The 19,066-nt window shown below is 38.1% G+C and overlaps 1 protein-coding gene across 2 annotated transcripts in view; it reads right to left on the minus strand.

The window, feature by feature from the left end:
• Positions 1-681: 681 nt before the first annotated feature.
• The window catches only part of LOC121282621 (succinate--CoA ligase [ADP-forming] subunit beta, mitochondrial-like), a 115,891-nt gene continuing 97,506 nt past the window's right edge, over positions 682-19,066 (minus strand). For both annotated transcript variants that reach the window (XM_041196402.1, XM_041196401.1), the window contains 3 exons: positions 12,926-13,046; positions 3,630-3,718; positions 682-873 (listed from right to left, as the gene is read on the minus strand). In XM_041196402.1, the coding sequence (XP_041052336.1) occupies positions 799-873; positions 3,630-3,718; positions 12,926-13,046 (285 nt within the window). In that variant the 3' untranslated portion in view covers positions 682-798. The remainder of the gene's footprint in view (positions 874-3,629; positions 3,719-12,925; positions 13,047-19,066) is intronic.

Here is a 19,066-nt window from a genome sequence, read left to right on the forward strand (position 1 = left end):
AGAAAGGGGTGTGCTTGCATTGCCATTGTGTGAAGGAACTAAAATCTACAAATTACTGTTGAATACTTTATGTCATATATTTGACTTTATGTAGTATGTCATAATTGATCAGCTGTCCTTTTTTTACTAACGCAGCTTGATGTTCATTCTTGATCATGCACTACTTAGAATTATCAGAAAGCAAAGCATGATTTTCTTTAAAAAATTAAAAAAAATGAAGTTCAGGATTATGATCATCAGGTTTTAAGTTACAGCCCAAAAGGAACATGAGAGAAGCAGATTTGTTGCTGACATACAGCAGGTTGTGGAAAACACTTAAAACATTTTTAGCACATTCTGCTATTCATTATTTGAAGGCAGGTGTTCCAGTTTAGCCCAACATAATCGGTAGTCTCAGATTATACATTAGAAGTCAATTATGAAATTTGTTCAAAACCTGCTTATTTTACTGACCACATGGATCATAGCTGCATGAACATGATAAAAAATGCCTGCTACTAACCAGGTAACCAGTATAAATATATGGTGCAGATTACACAATTGCTTTGAATTTTTTATACTACTGAGAAGATAAATTTTGGTGATTTATTACAGCCATGGTAGAACTGTAATGAGCAGTGTTGTGTCTAGTAATGTGCTTTTGTTTTCCAAAGAGCAAGCTAATAAATAACTCCAAGCAGCTAACCACATTCCTTTTATTCAGCCATCATTTCAAGAAACATAAGCACATGAAAAATAAATAGCTATTTTAGAACTGTTTCCAGTAAAGCCTTTGGCTTTGAGTTTGGAGTGTCATGATTAAATTGGGAGCTGGAAATTCACATTGACTTGAGCTTCTTTGGCCAGTGAGACAATTTCTGAAAGCTTTACAACCTGTTTGGGCAAAAAAAAAGTAAAATTAAAGTGATTCCAAAGACATATGCTCCATAAATTGTAATGAATACTGATTTCTACAAAAGCAGATTGAAAATACTAAAAGTTCTTTTAAATTATGACACGTTTGCTCTTTTAACCTGGGGTACAGAATATAATTCATGCTGATATCCATTTTTGGAAGCTTAACTGTTTTTATTAAAAAGGAAATAACCACCATTACTGTCCCATTACTAATGATTACTTATACCTGTATTTAATAGAATCAGAGAATGGTGCAGCACAGAAGGTAGTCATTTGGCCCATTGTGCTTGTGCTGGCTCTTTGGTAGAGTTATCAATTAATCTCCCCCATAGCCTGGTTTCCCCTCCCCACTCCTTTAAGTATTTATCCAATTTTCTTTTGAATAACATAGAGTCTGCTTACATTACTCTATCATGCTTGGCCTAAATAGCCAAGTGGTTATGGTACTGGGTTTGTAACCCCAAGATCAAGAGTTCAAATCTCACAATGGCAAAACTATGAAACAATGTAACTTCATCTGAATAGGAACAGATGGAAACGGGTTTGTACTCGAAAGAGTTACATTACTCTATCAAGGCAGTACATTGCAGATCACAACAATTCCAGTGTAGAAAAATGTTTCTTCATGTCACCTCTAGTTCTTTTGTTAATCACCTTAAATGGGTGTCCTCTGTTCACTGATCCTTCTGTCACTGGAAACAGTTTCTCCTTATTTACTCTATCAACACATCTATAAAATCTTCTCTTAGCTTTTGTTGCTTTAGGAGAACAGCTGAGCTCCTCCAGCTTTTCCACATAACTGAAGTCCCTCATCCCTGGTACCATTCTAGTAAATCCCTTCTGCAGCCTCTTCAAGGCCTTGGGATCCTTCCTAAAGTGTGGTGCCTAGAATTGAACACAATACTCCAAGGTCTAACCACTGTCAAGGCATAATTTCCTCACTTCAGTATTCTAATCCTCAATTAATAAAGCCAAGGATCCTATATGCCTTTTTAAAAAAAGTTTTGAAAACTTGTTCTGCCAGCTTCAAAGATTTGTGCACATATACCCATCCAAGTCTCTCTGTTCCTGCATCCCCTTTAAAATGTACTATTTAGTTCATGTCACTTCTCCTCATTCTTTCTACCAAAATATATAGTTCACACCTCTTTGCTTTAAACTTGCCATGTTGGTCTGTCCATTTTTCTAAATTCAGGTCATTAATATATATCAAAAAGAGCAGTGGACCTAATACCAACCTCTAGGAAACACACTGTATATTTCCCTCCCGTCTAAAACATAACTGTTAGTCATCACTCTGTTTTCTGTCCCTTATTTACCAATCTTATTTACTATTCTCCAGGTATTTACATACATGCACTCCAAATCTATCTTAGACTGTTTCATGTTTGGCCCCTGTCCTGATTCCCACACCCCCTCCCACCTATTTCCTAACTATTCTTTAATGCTATTTGCCTCTCCCAGTTCTCTGTGCATCTAACTCATTTCTCCTCTCTAATGATTTAGCTTGGTGTCCAACCCCCTGCCAAATTAGTATAAATATTCCCCACAGTAAAATTTAACCTTCCCATGAGGCCATTGATCCCAACCCTGTTCAGATTTCTGCTTCATCAATATAACCAATACAATGAAAATCACTGCAAAGCTAGTAGTAAGCACTGTCTATAATAATAACTCTACATCTTCTAAACAGAGGGAGCACTTCTTATAGTAATGTGATTGATAAACTTTACAGCATTATCATCTTACTGCAAAACAAACTCTTTTCATGATTTGAGGCCAAGGGAACCATACAACGCCTTCAAAATACCTTTAAAATCCCCTCTTCCAATCAACAAACCTGACAGAGTCAATACATCAATACAACTGCTCAATCATTTTCCAAGCTCTGCAACGCACTAAGAAGCATTCATCAATTGTGACGTAAGTCGTCACAAAAGGCTCTTAATGACTAGGATATAGTATGATGTCTGAGAAGGCAACCAATGAAAAAGTTTTGCTCACACGACAAATAATTTTTATTGCTAATTTCAAAAGTTTGCCCCACATTCAACTGCTCCACAACAGTTTGTGACATTTTAGTTCCAACTAGTTATTACAGAGCAGCGAATTGAGGAAACACCATTAGAAAAATGAAGGGGAAAAAATCTAAACACCATAATTAAAGTTAGAATATAATTTTAAAAATATTTAGTAATTAAATTGTTCAGATATATAAATAAATTATTCAAGTAGGAATGAACTGATGAATTGATCTTGGCACAGATGTAGCACATTCACACACAAATAAATTACATTTCTACAGAATACTCACTGTGACACTGAGAAGACTTAGCAGTCTGGGAAAAGCTCATAAATAACAAGAGCCACTCCTGTTTTCAGTCAAAACTATTGCAAATAAATAATTAATATACAAAAATAATGTATTGTTCTAACTTATGTTTTTTGCTGACTGTATCCGTTTGGTTATATATAATTCATATTTCAGCAGAATTGCATCTGTGATGGCTCTCTGTTTACAATGTTAAAATTAGTTCTTATATCCTGTTAGCAGAATCTTAGAGAGTTTTTCCACGATTCTGCTGGAAGGCAGGGTGTGCTGGTATGAGCGGTTTAATTCTCAATGGGGTAGGTGGGAGAAGGCACACACATATAGCTTTCCTGCTGATCTGTGCAGCACATTGCAGTCGATGACAAATTTAAAAGTTTAACATTTGTGCAATGAATATTACCATTCGAGCGGCATCATCCAGGTCATCACAGGCAAGGATCTTCAGGCTACTCGCAGCAATTATTGCTTTTGCATCATCAACGCGTGTGCCTGAATGACAAAGAACCCAATAAAATTGATAAAATGCAACCTCTTAATCAAAAATCACTACGGGTTATGAAATAAGATTCTCTATTGTCCATTAGTACCAAGACATTATAGTCCACCACTCTTCCCATTGTCTCCACTCCTCTGGGACACATTGTTATGGGACACAGTCACTGGTGGCCAACGACTCCCATTAGCAAGTTGCCAGTTCTACTGATGACTTGACCACACCACTGTATTGATCAATTATTAATTATTAGTTCAGCTAGCTGTGGGCATGAGGATTCTTTCCACCATGTGAATAGAATACCAAAGGAACAAAGAAAGTAATGGATTGTCCATGATAAAAACCAGAGTATTAGTGCATTTACCATACTTCCCAAATCCTGTGGCCATACGGAGATGCAATCTAAACGGATAACATGAATCTTTAAACTACATTATATGTTCATGCTTATAGCTTTTAAGCAGAACTTGAACTCCAGTGGGACTCACTTAAAAAAATCTTCCCTTGTTGGAGCTGGTACAATTGTTGGGATGCAAATGAAGAATGACTTAAGTATACAGCAAACTGGAATATCTGACAGTTATTTCTTTTGATCTTTCAGTATAGGCTTTTTCCATACCTTCAGGGTCTTTAACTTAATTTATAGCAAGGTGTGAGAATATCAAGCACTGCAGGTGTCTAGTGATAGAAATGCCTTCCTGGATCACTGACTACAGGCATGATGCTGGAGAACTGCTAACATACCAGTGCACCATTGTTTCAAAGGAAGGAAGGGATAAACTAAGTAATTACACATCACACAGCCTAACCTCAGTGGTGAGCAAATTATTGAAAAAAATTCTGAGGGACAGCACAAATCCTCATCTACAAAGGCACAGATTGATCATGGAGAGTCAGCATGGATTTGTTAAGGGATAGTCATGTCTGGCTAACTTGGCTATTTTTTGAAGAGGTAACAAGGAGGATTGACGAGGGTTGCACATTTGATGTAGTCCATATGGATTTTAGCAACGCTTTTGACAAGGTCTCACATGGCACTGTCAGAAAAGTAAAAACAAAAACAGAAATACCTGGAAAAACTCAGCAGGTCTGGCAGCATCGGCGGAGAAGAACAAAGTTGATGTTTCGAGTCCTCATGACCCTTCAACAGAACTAAGTAAAAATAGGAGAGAGGTGAAACACTCCCCCCACCAACCACCACCACCTTAAACCAGCTTATATTTCACCACTCTCCTATTTTTATTTAGTTCTGTTGAAGGGTCATGAGGACTCGAAACATCAACTTTGTTCTTCTCCGCCGATGCTGCCAGACCTACTGAGTTTTTCCAGGTATTTCTGTTTTTGTTTTGGATTTCCAGCATCCGCAGTTTTTTGTTTTTATGTCAGAACAGTAAAACTTATGGAATCAAAGGGCAACTGGCAAGTTAGATCCAAAATTGGCTCAGTGGCAACAAGCAAAAGGCAATGCTCGAAAAATAATTTTGTGATTAAAAAACTAATTCCGGTAGTCTTCCACAGGGTTCAGCACAAGATTCATTGGCTTTCATGGTATGAAATCAATGATTTAGCATTAAATGTATGGGTTGACGATTAAGAGCATGCAGATGCTAGTGAAGAAGAAAGCTATAGGCTCCAGGGAGATATCAGTGGACTTGCCTGGTGGCCAGGAAAGTGGCAAATGAAGTCAATCTGAAGCAGTGTGAGGTAATGCATTTACAAAGAGCAAACAAGGCAAGGAAATACACAATAAATGGAAGAACACTAGAGGCATAGAAGAACAAAGACACAAATTTGGAGTGCATGTCTACTGATTCCTGAAGGTAACAGGACAGGTGGATAACAGGGTTAAGAAGAAATACCCTGTACATTATATTTCTTTTTATTAGCCAAGGCATAGAATATCAGAATAGCGAAGTTATGCTATAATTGTACAAAATACAAGGTAGGCTGCAGATTGAGTACAGTTCTGGTCACAGCATTAAAGGATGGATATGATCATACTGAAGAGGGTACAGAAGAGATTTACAAAAATGTTGCCAGGAATAGAGAATTTTAGCTATGAGGAAAGATTGGATAGTTTGGGGTTGTTTTCTTTGGAATAGAAGTTCAGGGGAGATTTAAATGAGGTATACAAAATTGAGGGACCTAGTTTGAGTGGATAGGAAGGATCTATTTCCCTTAGCAAAGGGGTCAATAGCCAGGGGGCAGAAATTTGAAGTAATGAGCAGTAAGATTAGAGGGGAATTGAGCAGGAATATTTTCACCCATAGGATGATAGGATCTGGAACTCTCAGTCTGAATAGGTGATAGAGGCAGAAACACTCATCGCATTTAAAAAAATATTTATACATGCACTTGAAGTGCCAAGGCCTACAAGGCAACGGATCACAAAGGTGCAAAGTGGATCAAGCCAGATAGCTTTTTATTGGCTGGCATACGCATGGTGGGCTGAATGGCATCTTTCTGTGCTATAAATTTTCTATGCTTCTAACTTCAAAGTTTGTATCATGGACTTCCCTTAATCAGTTAGATTTTTATTGGTAGAAGTTAAAGAGGATCTCATACCCATTAACCAAAACAGATGGGAGTTCTGCAGAGTCTATTTTTGTTCAGCAATGGCATGAATCTGATGTACAGATGTCAGGAGGAAAAGAGACAAAGAAGGTTGGCATAAACAAGTCTGATAGGCCTCAGGAATGGGATCAATTACACAATTGAGCTGGCTAGATGCCCTAAAGGAAATCTTTCCTGATAGGCCACTTCAGCTTTGCATTATCATTTGAAACAATTGTGTCCGTGTATCAACTCTGAGGTCTAAGGGAAACTCTGAGGTCCAACAATCTGGCCCTCAACACCAAGGAAATGTGCCACTTATGTTGTTTTCTTATTTATATATTTGTTGTGTTGGAAATTTGTGGGTCTGCAGATTGGTATGGACCTGCTTTTAGCATTGCTGCCTAATTGTTGGTGTTATGACACAGCAGTTGGTAAAGGCTGTTATTTAAAGTCCCAAAGGGAAACTTTAAGCAACCGTCATAACCCATATTTTGGTATGTTTTGAGTTGCAACTCTAAATTCCGGAATGATACCACCAGTTCACAAGAGGTTTTTATATCAAACTACACAAGACATTTATTAACTTACACAAGTTAAATATGTACACATGGCTACAAATTACTATCTTCATAATTTTTAACAAATTCCTAAAGTAATCTCCACTAAAGCAACAACAACACATAGACTTTAAACAGGCACCAGGTAAAGCATTTTCACCTTACAACTTCAAAATGAGGTTCCTTTCATTTTAGTTCCTTAGCAGACAGTTGTAGGCTTACAGGCTTTGATGTCACATGCCTCTGCTCTGCACACACAAAACTATCCTATTATACCCTTTGAATGCAAATTTTCATTGTACCATCAGACCCTCTGAGCTCCACCTCTTCTAACAATAAAACCCCTTTCATAGTACCAATTTTATTAGTATTTTAACCCATTGCTTGGTCTCTCTGAGCTAGGTGCAAGATTTCACTCCCCTTCTTGAATGCTCTATTCAATAAAACTCCAATGTACCTTTACATCTGTTTGCATATCAAAACTACTATACATCAAAGCACCCAGACCAGCTGGCTTTAATCCAATCAAAACACACAGACACACCCACAGTCTAAACCTCTATTTAAGAAAAATAATTTCCAAAAATATTATATACATTAATAGCTTCATGACAGTGGATAAATTCCACTTTGGAACACCAAAATCTGTTAATACTAATAATGTGAAAACACACACAAACAATATGCTTTGGTTCGCAGTTATCTGGCCAATAAAGACAAGCATTTAGATGTATGAGCTATAATATGCTCAAGAAATACTAATGCATCACTGTAACTTTCCAGAAAATTGATTCTGTAGCAATTACAAAATGCATAAATTTCAAAAAATAGTAAAAGTCATTTGGTCCTCAAAAGATCAAACCACGACTGCATTTGTATACCTAAAACTTGTCAACTTGAAGTTTCACAAATGGTATACAAAAACTCAAGCATTCATTCAGTCTTAATCATAGTCAAGTCCTGGAAAATGAATTTTGAGCACGGCTTGCGCTGGTGTTCTGGGTAAGGAGCACAGCTTATATACCTGTGGAATATTAGAAATGATCACTTCAGACTATGTGAATGGTCATTATTCCAGTATAAACAGAGATGCAGATATGCTTGAAATTTCCATAGCAGGAATACAAGAATGAACATAGGAGTTTCTAGATATGAAAAGACAGTCATTGGGGGTACAGAACTTAAGTATTGCTGAGGGAAAAAAAAGGCATTTTTGTCAAAGCTTTTCATTTTGCACTCATCAGGGCAATTCGCAAGAATACCAATGTAAGGGAAACAACAATTTATACTGTAGGTGAAGAGAATGCTGATTGGTTGGCTTTTTTCAGCAATACGTAAAGATCAAGGTCCATCTAGTTCACCTTCTACCATCCTGATAGTTGCATAATACATCATTAATGTTGTTGACTAATTGTTGCAATCAAGCAAGGAAGCGAGGAAAACTCCTAGTGGTGAAAAGCTTTCGGAAATATAGATCCAAAGTCATCTGCTCCTCCCAGGCATACTACATTTGCCATGTCATGTCTCAAATTACTCATATAGCGTATCCCAAAATATTATCCTTTGAAACAAATCTATCCAATTTGCATTTGCAAGTATCTATACCATCTGGCTTCCACCATACCCCTAGGCAGCCTGTCTCACAAGATTTACCATGCTTCCTCAGGTTCATTTTGAACTTTAAACTCGGGCCATGTCCTTTGGGTAAGGTGAAAGCTTGTTCTGGTCTACATTACCTAGTCCCTTTAGGATCATAAAAACAGCAGTCATATCGCTTCTAAGTCTTAGCTCTTCCAGTGAGAACATGTTCGATTTACATAATTGCTCTTCATGATCCAATCTTGCCATCCCCTCAGCCATTCGTGTTGTGCTATTCTGTATCCTTTTAACAAATGCATTATCCTTTTATAATGTGGCAACACGTACTGCACAAAATATTCTAAGTGTGCTCACACATTGATTATATTATAAAGTTGCAGGGTTGCTTGGCTATTTCAGTTCAAAACTGACCATCCTGTACATCTCATAAGCTTACTTGTTTTTCTCAGTGCAAGAACAATTGTTACAACAGCTTCAATCTATTCTTGATCAGGCCCAGCCACTGTCCCCAACTCTTTCATTTTCCATGGTCATTATTTTATTTTAGTACTCTCTTTTGCCGTCATGTGAAGTACTTTACACCTCCCTACACTGAATTTGATCTGCCACCTCTCTGCTCAATTCCTAAGTACTTTTAAATCCCCGTCATTTATCTTGTTCAGCTTCACAGTTGTATTAACTTTAAATCATCTGAAAATATAGCCATAAATGATCTGATCATCAAATTATTATGAGGTATTACACAAAGATTCCAAAATATAAAGTTCACTTTAGATTACAAATTAGGAGCTAATGTTCTCTATGGCTCCCTAAGAAATAATTACGGAAAACAATAGCAAAACTGCAGAAACAAGCTTTACAGGGTAGCTGCATTTATATTGCACCTCATCAGGGCCCTCAAGATTTTCTAAAATGCTCTACAACTCCACAATAGTATTGTCTTAAAAGGTTAAATCTATGTATAACTTGTGCATTTAAAGTTTGAGAGATATCTATATATCTGTGTCTATCTTAAGTGTTTCAAAATTATTTACCTGACATGTCAGACTTAATATTCCTCCACCTTTCTCATTCTAATAGTTGGTGGCTGCTAGTCTGGTAATAAGTTTGAATTCGAGACCACTCTGTTGTCAGTTGGTTTATTCTGTGTCATTTTTTCATCACTTTTGTCCAAACAAACAGTAAATAAATGGTCATGTAGCCAGACCAAAAAATCAGCAAATTGATCAATGGCAAAAAGATTCCAGAGTTTTAAAAACATCTTTAAAAAATGATTAAAAACTGTGGACAGATCAGTGTAATTGCATAAGCTAACATATCCAATCATAAAACTGTCTCCACACACCTGTACAAATCAAAAATGAACTGAAATATTAGACAAATCAGATAATGCATCAAGTACACTCTATCTGGAGGGGGTTCTGATACTGGCATTGCAAAGGTTGTTAGTAAGTTAAAGGAACTTGAGACAAACATACACCTTGGAGCAAATGGTACAAACTCTTAAGTTTCCAAAAGAAACCAATAAGCAAATTTCTGAGATACTGTTTACTGTCACATGATGGAATTGTACTTGTTTAAAAAAAAAGTTAACAAAACTGACCCAGACGACCACTGACCTATTAACCTAACATCAATTGGTGACGAAATAAAATGTATGCTATAAGGCAATCATTTACGCACAGCAAGCGTAGAAATAGAAGGGTTTTTTCCTTAACAAACCTCTGAGAAAATTAACCAATTCACATGATTTTTCAGAAAAAACTTTCATGAATGACTTCTGATTAAGGGAGTCCTTAAGTCAGTCCTTTGACCTTCACTGTTTGTAATCTGTAGAAATGGGTATCAAAATTATTTTCAAAATTCATTACAGTGAGTAAAAACAACAGGAGTAAGCCTGATCATAATTTTACAGGGAGTCGCTTGAGGAAAGTTTAATTAAACTCTATGGTATAGGAAGAGGGCAGTTCTTCAAAATGTATGAAAAAGTAAATGGTACATGTAAAGTCAACACGGATTATTATTTTAAAGCATACCAAGAAATAGGACCAGAGAGCATAAATGGAAATTTAGTGGAAAGTAAATTTAGAATAAATATAAAGGAAAATCCTTCTCATAATATAATTGCTTGGAATGGTCTACCCAAAGAGGAAATAAAGAAAAGCATACTGGGTTACTTAAACTATAATCAGATGCTTGATGGGGAAGTTCATTTAGAGAAGGGATGAGGCTCCATGGGCATAATAATCTCATGGATTTCATGATCTCCAAAATTTCTGTCACAGTCCCTTCTCCAGACCAGATGCCAAAATATGCTTACGCTTTCCCTTTGCTTTGAGTCCAATTAGACCCACCACTGGCTCCCTCAGGCCTGTGCTGGCCAGACGCCTTATCATTCAATTACCTCTGCGATGTAAACCTCAAACATCGCCAATGCCTCTCATCACATATTGTTTCTTCACCTTCAAAACTGATAAAATTCCCCTCTGTAAAAAGGCTACTCTCAACCCTACCATCCTCGAAAACTATTGTGCATGTCCCCTCCCATTGCTTTTTAAATTGCTCAGAATTACCTGCTCCAGTTCAAATCCTCTTCACAGTATTGACACCAGACTGCTCAATGTAGCCAACATTTCACATGCCTGTGAGAACAGCATGTTAGCCTTTCATTGACTGCTCAGCAAACATCAAACAATCAGCCCTTCTGCTTCATGCTCCTTCATGCTCTCGTTGGGACCTGGAAAAATTTATTAATTTTGCTTCCAATCTCCACCCCTCCATCATTTTCACATGGTCCATCTTTGACACTTCCCTTCCCTTCCTTGACCTTTCTGTCTTAATTTCTGGTGATAGACTGTCCACCAATATCCATTTCAAGCTTATCGACTCCCACAGCTACCTCGACTACAGCTCCTCACACCCCGCTTCCTGTAAGGACTCCATCCCATTCTCTCAGTTCCTTCGCCTCCGTCGCATCTATTCTGATGATGTTACCTTCAAAAACAGTTCCTCTGACATGTCCTCCTTCTTCCTTAACTGAGGTTTTCCACCCACGGTCGTTGACAGAGCCCTCAACCGTGTCCGGTCCATCCCCGCGCATCCACATCATGCCTTCTCCTCCCTCCCAGAAACATGATAGGGTCCCCCTTGTCCCCACCAGCCTCTGCATTCAAAGGATCATCCTCCGCCATTTCCGCCAACTCCAGCATGATGCCACCACCAAATACATCTTCCTTTCATCCCCCCGGCGGCATTCCGTAGGGATCGTTCCCTCCGTGACACCCTGGTCCACTCCTCCATCACCCCCTACTCCTCAACCCCCACCTATGGCACCTCCCCATGCAAACGCAAAATATGCAACACCTGCCCCTTCACTTCCTCTCTCCTCACCGTCCAGGGGACCAAACACTCCTTTCAAGTGAAGCAGCATTTCACTTGCATCTCCCCCAATTTAGTCTACAGCATTCGTTGCTCCCAATGCGGTTTCCTCTACATTGGAGAGACCAAACGCAGACTGGGTGACCGCTTTGCAGAACACCTGCGGTCTGTCCGCAAGCATTACCCAGACCTCCCTGTCGCTTGCCATTTTAACACTCCACCCTGCTCTCTTGCCCACATGTCTCTCCTTAGCAGTGAAGCTCAACGCAAACTGGAAGAACAGCACCTCATCTTCCGACTAGGCACTTTACAGCCTTCCGGACTGAATATTGAGTTCAACAACTTTAGATCTTGAACTCCCTCCTCCATCCCCACCCCCTTTCCGTTTCTTCTCCCTCCCTTTTGTTTTTTCCAATAAGTTATATAGATTTTTCTTTTCCCACCTATTTCCATTATTTTTAAATGTATTCCACCCATCAGTTATTTCACCCCACCCCCACTAGAGCTACCTTGCTTGTCCTGCTCTCCACTCTTAATTAGCACATTCTTTTAGATAATATCACCATCTTCAACACCTCTTTGTTCTTTTGTCTGTGACATCTTTTGGTTATCTCCTCCTATCACTGCTTGCTTGTCCCAACAACACCCCCCTCAACCAGCTTATATTTCACCCCTTTCCCATTTCTACTTAGTTCTGTTGAAGGGTCATGAGGACGCGAAACGTCAACTTTGCTCTTCTCCGCCGATGCTGCCAGACCTGCTGAGTTTTTCCAGGTATTTCTATTTTTGTTTTGGATTTCCAGCATCCACAGTTTTTTGTTTTTATCTCTGTTTTAATCAGCCCTCTATCCACTATTTGTTCAACGTGTTAACCATCATCTATCCAATAAAAAAAGCTTGAGCTCACCCACAATTCTACCATATTTACTGCCACAGGTCTTGTCAATTTCTACTAGTTCCCATTTCCCCAATGCAATGACCAAAAACTGACAACACACATAAGATACACAGCACGCCAGACAGTATCTGCACAGGGAAAAGATGAGCAAATGCTTCAGGTGTAACTGTTAAAATTCTGACACATGCCCGTAAGCAAGGGTTTGAAATACTCACCTTGCAATCGAACAACAATGGGAATTTTCATGTGCAGATCTGAAACAGCAGTAATAATTCCTTGAGCAATTATATCGCAACGCATAATGCCACCAAAAATGTTGACCAGAATTGCCTGAACCTGCAAGCGAAACAAATCATCAGGTAACTATTTAGCAGTGTTATTGAAACAAAGCATCACAGTCAAGAAAACCTTTTGACTTATGACTTTAAATAAGTCTCCCCACAATATAATCCTAGGAAAACAAACAAAGAAAAAATAGTGGAAGCAGCTTCTCCATTAATGAAAGGCATACATGTACCCAGATAATGTAGCATTATAATGACATTGTACAAGATATTTTTATGATTGTGGGATTTAAGTTTCATTGAGTAATGATGCATATCACTCAAACCAAACGCCTACAGAGTTTCAATAGTCATAATCTGAAGTTAGTTCTTGTTCAGCAGTTTGATGGATTAAAACTTTCTGCCTGTTTGTTTTATATGCTGCAGTGTTGTGATGTGATAATTGAACTACGCCAAGTTCTTAAAAAAATTATTAAAACCATTAAACAACCTGAAGCAATATACAGCAGAATGATAAAGTAACATTTAATAGGGCGGTATTTTAAAATGAAAAATGCTGCTGGATTGCAGCTCCTCTGGGCAATTTTCTGATCATAAGGCCATAAGACATAGGAGCAGAAGTAGGCCTTTCGGCCCATCGGGTCTGCTCTGCCATTCAATGAGATCATGACTGATTTGATAATCCTCAACTCCACTTTGCTGCCTTTTCCCCATAACTCTTGATTCCCTTACTAATTAAAAATCTGTCTATCTCAGTCTTGAATATACTTAACAACCCAGCCTCTACAGCCCTCTGCAGTAAAGAATTCCACAGACTGACTACCGTCTGAGAGAAGAAATTCCTCCTCATCTCTCTCTTAAATGGGTGACCCCTTACTCTGAGATTATGCCCTCTGGTCCTAGACTCTCCCACAAGGGGAAACAACCTCTCAGCATCTACCCTGTCAAGCCTCCTAAGAATCTTATATGCTTCAATAAGGTTGCCTCTCATTCTTCTAAACTCCAATGAGTACAAACCCAACCTATTCAACCTCTCCTCATAAGAAAATCCCTCCATACCCGGGATCAACCTAGTGAACCTTCTCTGGACTGCCTCCAATGTCAGTATATCTTTCCTTCATAAGGGGACCAGAATTGTTCACAGTATTCTAGGTGCGGTCTAACTAGTGCCTTATATAGTTTTAGCAAGGCTTCCCTATTTTTTTTACAACTCAACTATCATTAAATCTACAGCAGCAAAGTAATTAAATAAATTGGTCACAGAGACATACACTGCTGCTTTTTCCCTCCTCAAAAGAAAACATCAGAACTTCTGTGCCTGTCAGCTGAGGGTGTATGGATTGGACAATTAAACATCAATTTCATTTTAGATCACTCAACACAGAACAGAACCAGATCAGGTATAGCAAAGCCAGATGCAGAGTAAGCATTTTATTTTACCATTAAGGCAGCTTTTGATAGAGTAAATAAGGAAGAACTGTTTCCTCTAGCAGAAGGGTCAGTAGCCAGAGGATAGAAATTTAAGATAATTGTCAAAAGAACCAGAGGGGGGATTAAGAGCTTTTTTTATGCAGTGCGTTGACGTGGTCACAAATGCACAGCCTAAAAGTGTGGTAGAGCAAATTTAATAGTAACTTGCAAAAGGGAGTTTGATATGTACTTAAAAAAAAGGGGGATAATTTGCAGGGAATTGAAGAAAGTGCAGTTTAAATGGATAGCTGTTTCATAGAGCCAAACAGACATGATGGGCCAAATGGCTTCCTTCTGTGCTATAAGATTCTATATTTCAAAGGTGACTTAGTTCCAAGCTCAGAACAGCAACCTCAGTTGATCCAGTATGAATTTCCTACCTGAAGACAGTATCTCGAAGTGAGATTAGTAGCAGTGATTTGTGCCCAATTATGGTGTAGGCCTGTATCCTATGAACTAAGGGTTTGTAAAAAGCCTCTCCTCTTGATCTTCATTCTTGGGCATTTGTAGCAGAGGACCGACAGGTTTGAGTAAAACTGATGTGGATGAAAAGTCACAATGGAAACAAGTGTATAAAATTTTGAAATGTAAATGAAATGAACAAGGAGAGCTTTAAAACTACCACAAGAAGGCCAAGAAACCAATGAGATAATGTTGCTATGACTGCGAAATCATTATTCACTACAGTATAATATACCATGAAAAAAAAGCACAAAGAAATGATAAAAATGCAGGAAAGCTTCACTCGAGTATTTATCAGTCCTAAGTCATATAAGACCTCTGACAAGTCAAGGAAAAAAATGATTAAAAATACCATCTAACAGTTATTGTTCCTTCATCTTTAGCCCTCCAGGACATTCTTCTCTCTTTCAGAATTTCTGATCCTCCTAGTTGGCCAACCTACTCTGCCTCGGCCTTAGCTTATCTGCTGCTGAAACCATTCTTTGGGTAGACTTGGCTATTTCAATGTACACTATCCTCCATGAACTTGAGGTCATCAAGTACTGTTAGTCCATCACGCTGTGTTTGCTGATTTACATTTGCCCCTAGGTAAGCAATGTCTTAATTTTAAAATTCTAACTGTTGTTTTCGAGTCCCTCTAGTGCCTCACCCCTCCATATTCCTGTAATCTCCTCCAGTTCTGCAATGCTCTGAGATATCTGCACCCCTCCAATCCTAGCCTTTTGAGCATTGCTGATTTTTAATTACTCGACCACTGGTGATAACGCCTTCAGCTGCCAAGGCCCTAAGGGGATTCTCTCCCTAAACCAATGGCCCCTCGCAGGTCCACCTGTGCGCAACCGTGCCGCAATCTTAAATGTCACACATATTCAAATAAACAGGTTGATCACAACAGCAAGTGAGGGGCAGAGCTGAACATCAAACCCCAATGGCAAATGCCAGAGTGTCTGCAGAGCAAGAAAGGAAAAATGCAGTTGTGATTGGAAGAGAAGGAATCATGAGGAAGATGGAATCTTTGACAGGAAGAGCAGCAAGTTGGAGCGGGTGGTCAGTGAGGGTTTGCGTGTTCGTAACTAAATAGCATGTGGTGAGAAGGATAGCAGGCAAGGAACCAGACAAGGCCTCAGAGGCTAACAGTGAAACTTCTCCAGATTCATCCATCAGTCCAGGTATACAATTGGGGGAGAGACTCAGAAATATACCCCAACAGTGAGGGGAGGGGAGAGGAGGGGTAAAACCAGATGAAAGCGAGGGGATTTGCTGATTATCTGTTTGCCAAGACCTGGATCACAGCAAGACTCATGAGTATCCTATTCAGCAGTTCTCAAGCTTTCGGTAAGTTGCCCTAACATGTCTGTGTGGCTCAGTGTCAAATTTGACTCTATAATGCTCCTGTGAAGCATCTTGAGACATTTTATTACATCAAAAGGCATTTCATAAATATAAGTTGTTGCTGTTGTCACACCTCCTCCTTCACCCACTCAACTTTCTATCAATTGGAACAAGGTACTTGAGTGACAGGTATGTTTCCTTAGCAACTAACTTTAAAAGAAACAAAAGCTTCTAACTCTGGCAATGCTATGTTAAATCAAAATGAATCAATGTAATTTCCTCATGAATTTGTCTTCATCCACATAACAATGGATCACAGAGTGACAATTTCAAAACAAAATACTGGCCCTGAAGAGAAAACAAAAATCTAATGAGCACTTTTAAATTATTGACTGGTTTAAGGAGATCAAGAAATATCCAATTACACAGATTCTGCATTTTCATCCAATTAGACACAGAAATGGAGCTCTGTGCAGACCAAGCAGCAAACACGGCTTTAAAAATATACATGGCTGCATTTTATGACGTCACTATACAGTTTTGTTGTGCTGTACGTAAAAACAGAATTTGACTGAAGGACTTTACTCATACAGTAAAGCATAGGTTAGGTAGTGGGCGGGGCAGGTTAATTTGGCAGCATCCTTCAGGTTTAGCTGAGGCAGAGAGATCTCAAGGGTCCTGCCTGTGTCAAAGTATCGCGTAACCCAAATGAACGGAAGAGATGGCTTCAACTTGATTGACTGCTACCTTCTGAGGGAGAATAAACCGAGAGAGAGAGAAACAGAGAGAGGGAGAGAGAGAGAGAGAGAGGGATAGCTAGGTCAAGTAGATTTTCAAGAACGAACAAAACCAGAGTTTGAAGTAGAGTTTGCAGGCACGCTTTTCTAAAGAGCCATATATTCAGGTGAAGAGAAAATTATGTATCAAATTTAGTGAGAAAACAATTCAGATTAAAAATATTACTTATCAAAGCTTAGCTCCCAATCACTAATGCTGTTTCATCAGATCCAAAGTCTCAAAAAAAAAGAAATTCTTAAGCAAAATCAAAAGTGAGCATACAAGATATTTATCAAAAATATCAGAGATATTTTCCGAAAATAAATCTGAATTTAGCTTAAAATGGCATACACCTGCTATAGTACAAATAAAACCAGCATGCAGCATGATCAAACTACAATTTAAGGCAAAGAAATTGAAGAACAATAGCTGCTCAGCTCAATAGCTTAAGTTGCAAGCAAGAATTTGCATTTTTATAGTGCCTCATCACATCCTCAGGATCTCTCAAAATATCAGGGAGACATTTTATTGAGCATTGTCTTCTTTGAAGTTTTAAATGCTTTTCACCATCTTTTGGGGAGATTAAATAGCTAGGGTAGTTTCTAATTAAATAAATTGTAAGTGGCCCATTGGGTGGAATGGACTTGGTGGACAAATAGTCTTTTTTCCATTTTGCCTTCAATTCTAGTCCAACAACAAGTATTCTTCTCAGATTGGGATGTAAGTACATAACTAAAGCATTGCATAAGGGGATTTATTTAGCATCCAATTAGTGTCATATTTGACTTAACAGCACTAGATGCTGACAATGGACACAAAAATGCAAAAATGTTTCATTTTCCCCCATCAACATCTTCACATCAATGAAGATAAAAAAAAATCACAAAAAAAGGATCAAAGTTTAAAAGGACATAGAGAAGCTATCTTATGAAAGTAAGCTTTATGGTGCTCTGCGTCCTGATTTTGAACAGCCGCCAGTAGTTATCAAAATCAAGGTCAGAATATAATCAAATTCATCACAAACTTTGAAGACAAAATCCATTTAACTAGAACAAAACCAGGATCATCTATTCAGACTTCATACCTTCTTCAACTTTCTGTAATCAATAGCTTTAAGTGTACAATCTGCAGAATATACACTTATACTGTGGTAAAAGTCTTCAAAGCTAAATAATCTAATTCAGTGACGGTGAACTATTACTTCAGACCGTGAAGATCTAATGTGCCTTTTCCATCAGTGGAAGATTAAAGATCTTTCTCACATCATTCCACATAATGAATACAATGGTTAGTGGTCTCCAGTCAATAAAATCCTTTGATAGACCAAATATCATTGTATTTAATCATAAAAAATAAAGCTAGTCAAAGATTGAAGAAAGCAAGTTGCAAAGACTTCAAAAGGACTCAAAAGCCATACTTGCATTGCATATTAATCAAAAGCTGAGAGGTGTGAAAAATTAGATGTTTAAGCAATCCACATATAATATGTGGAATATAGAATATAAGCTTTTATTTTTATATGGTATTCTTTCACTACATTTTAAAAACTTGTCATAGTACGTTTTACAAAATAAGTCTATTGTGAAATAAAAAAGCTTGCGATCTACCGCTTACATTAAAATTCAGTTGCTGAGAAATAGCAACATGAAACAATTATATATTTGACAGCTGGCACACAATTCCGGCAGTCTGCAAGATGCAAGGTTAATGGTTAGGTTAGATCACAACCTGTTTTATTTCGCTACTAAAAGGAAGTATTGCTGCACTGACAGAGGGTTTGAAAATTATTCAAAGAACAGACTAAAGATGACAAGAAAAGTATGTAAAGATGCACAAGTAGAGGAACACAAATCTTGTAGGTGGAGGAAAAGAACTCCAAAGGATTTTGTTTACACAGTTTAGATAATTACAAAATAAAACAGTTTGTAAGAATGTATTTATTATTGTTTACATGATAGGATTTTGACTGATAAAACTTGTATAATTTGACAAAATTGTTTAATTTGTCAGGGTTCATAACATCACAGCACT

This window comes from Carcharodon carcharias, chromosome 9 (assembly GCF_017639515.1).
Source record: "Carcharodon carcharias isolate sCarCar2 chromosome 9, sCarCar2.pri, whole genome shotgun sequence".
Taxonomy (NCBI): Eukaryota; Metazoa; Chordata; class Chondrichthyes; order Lamniformes; family Lamnidae; genus Carcharodon; species Carcharodon carcharias.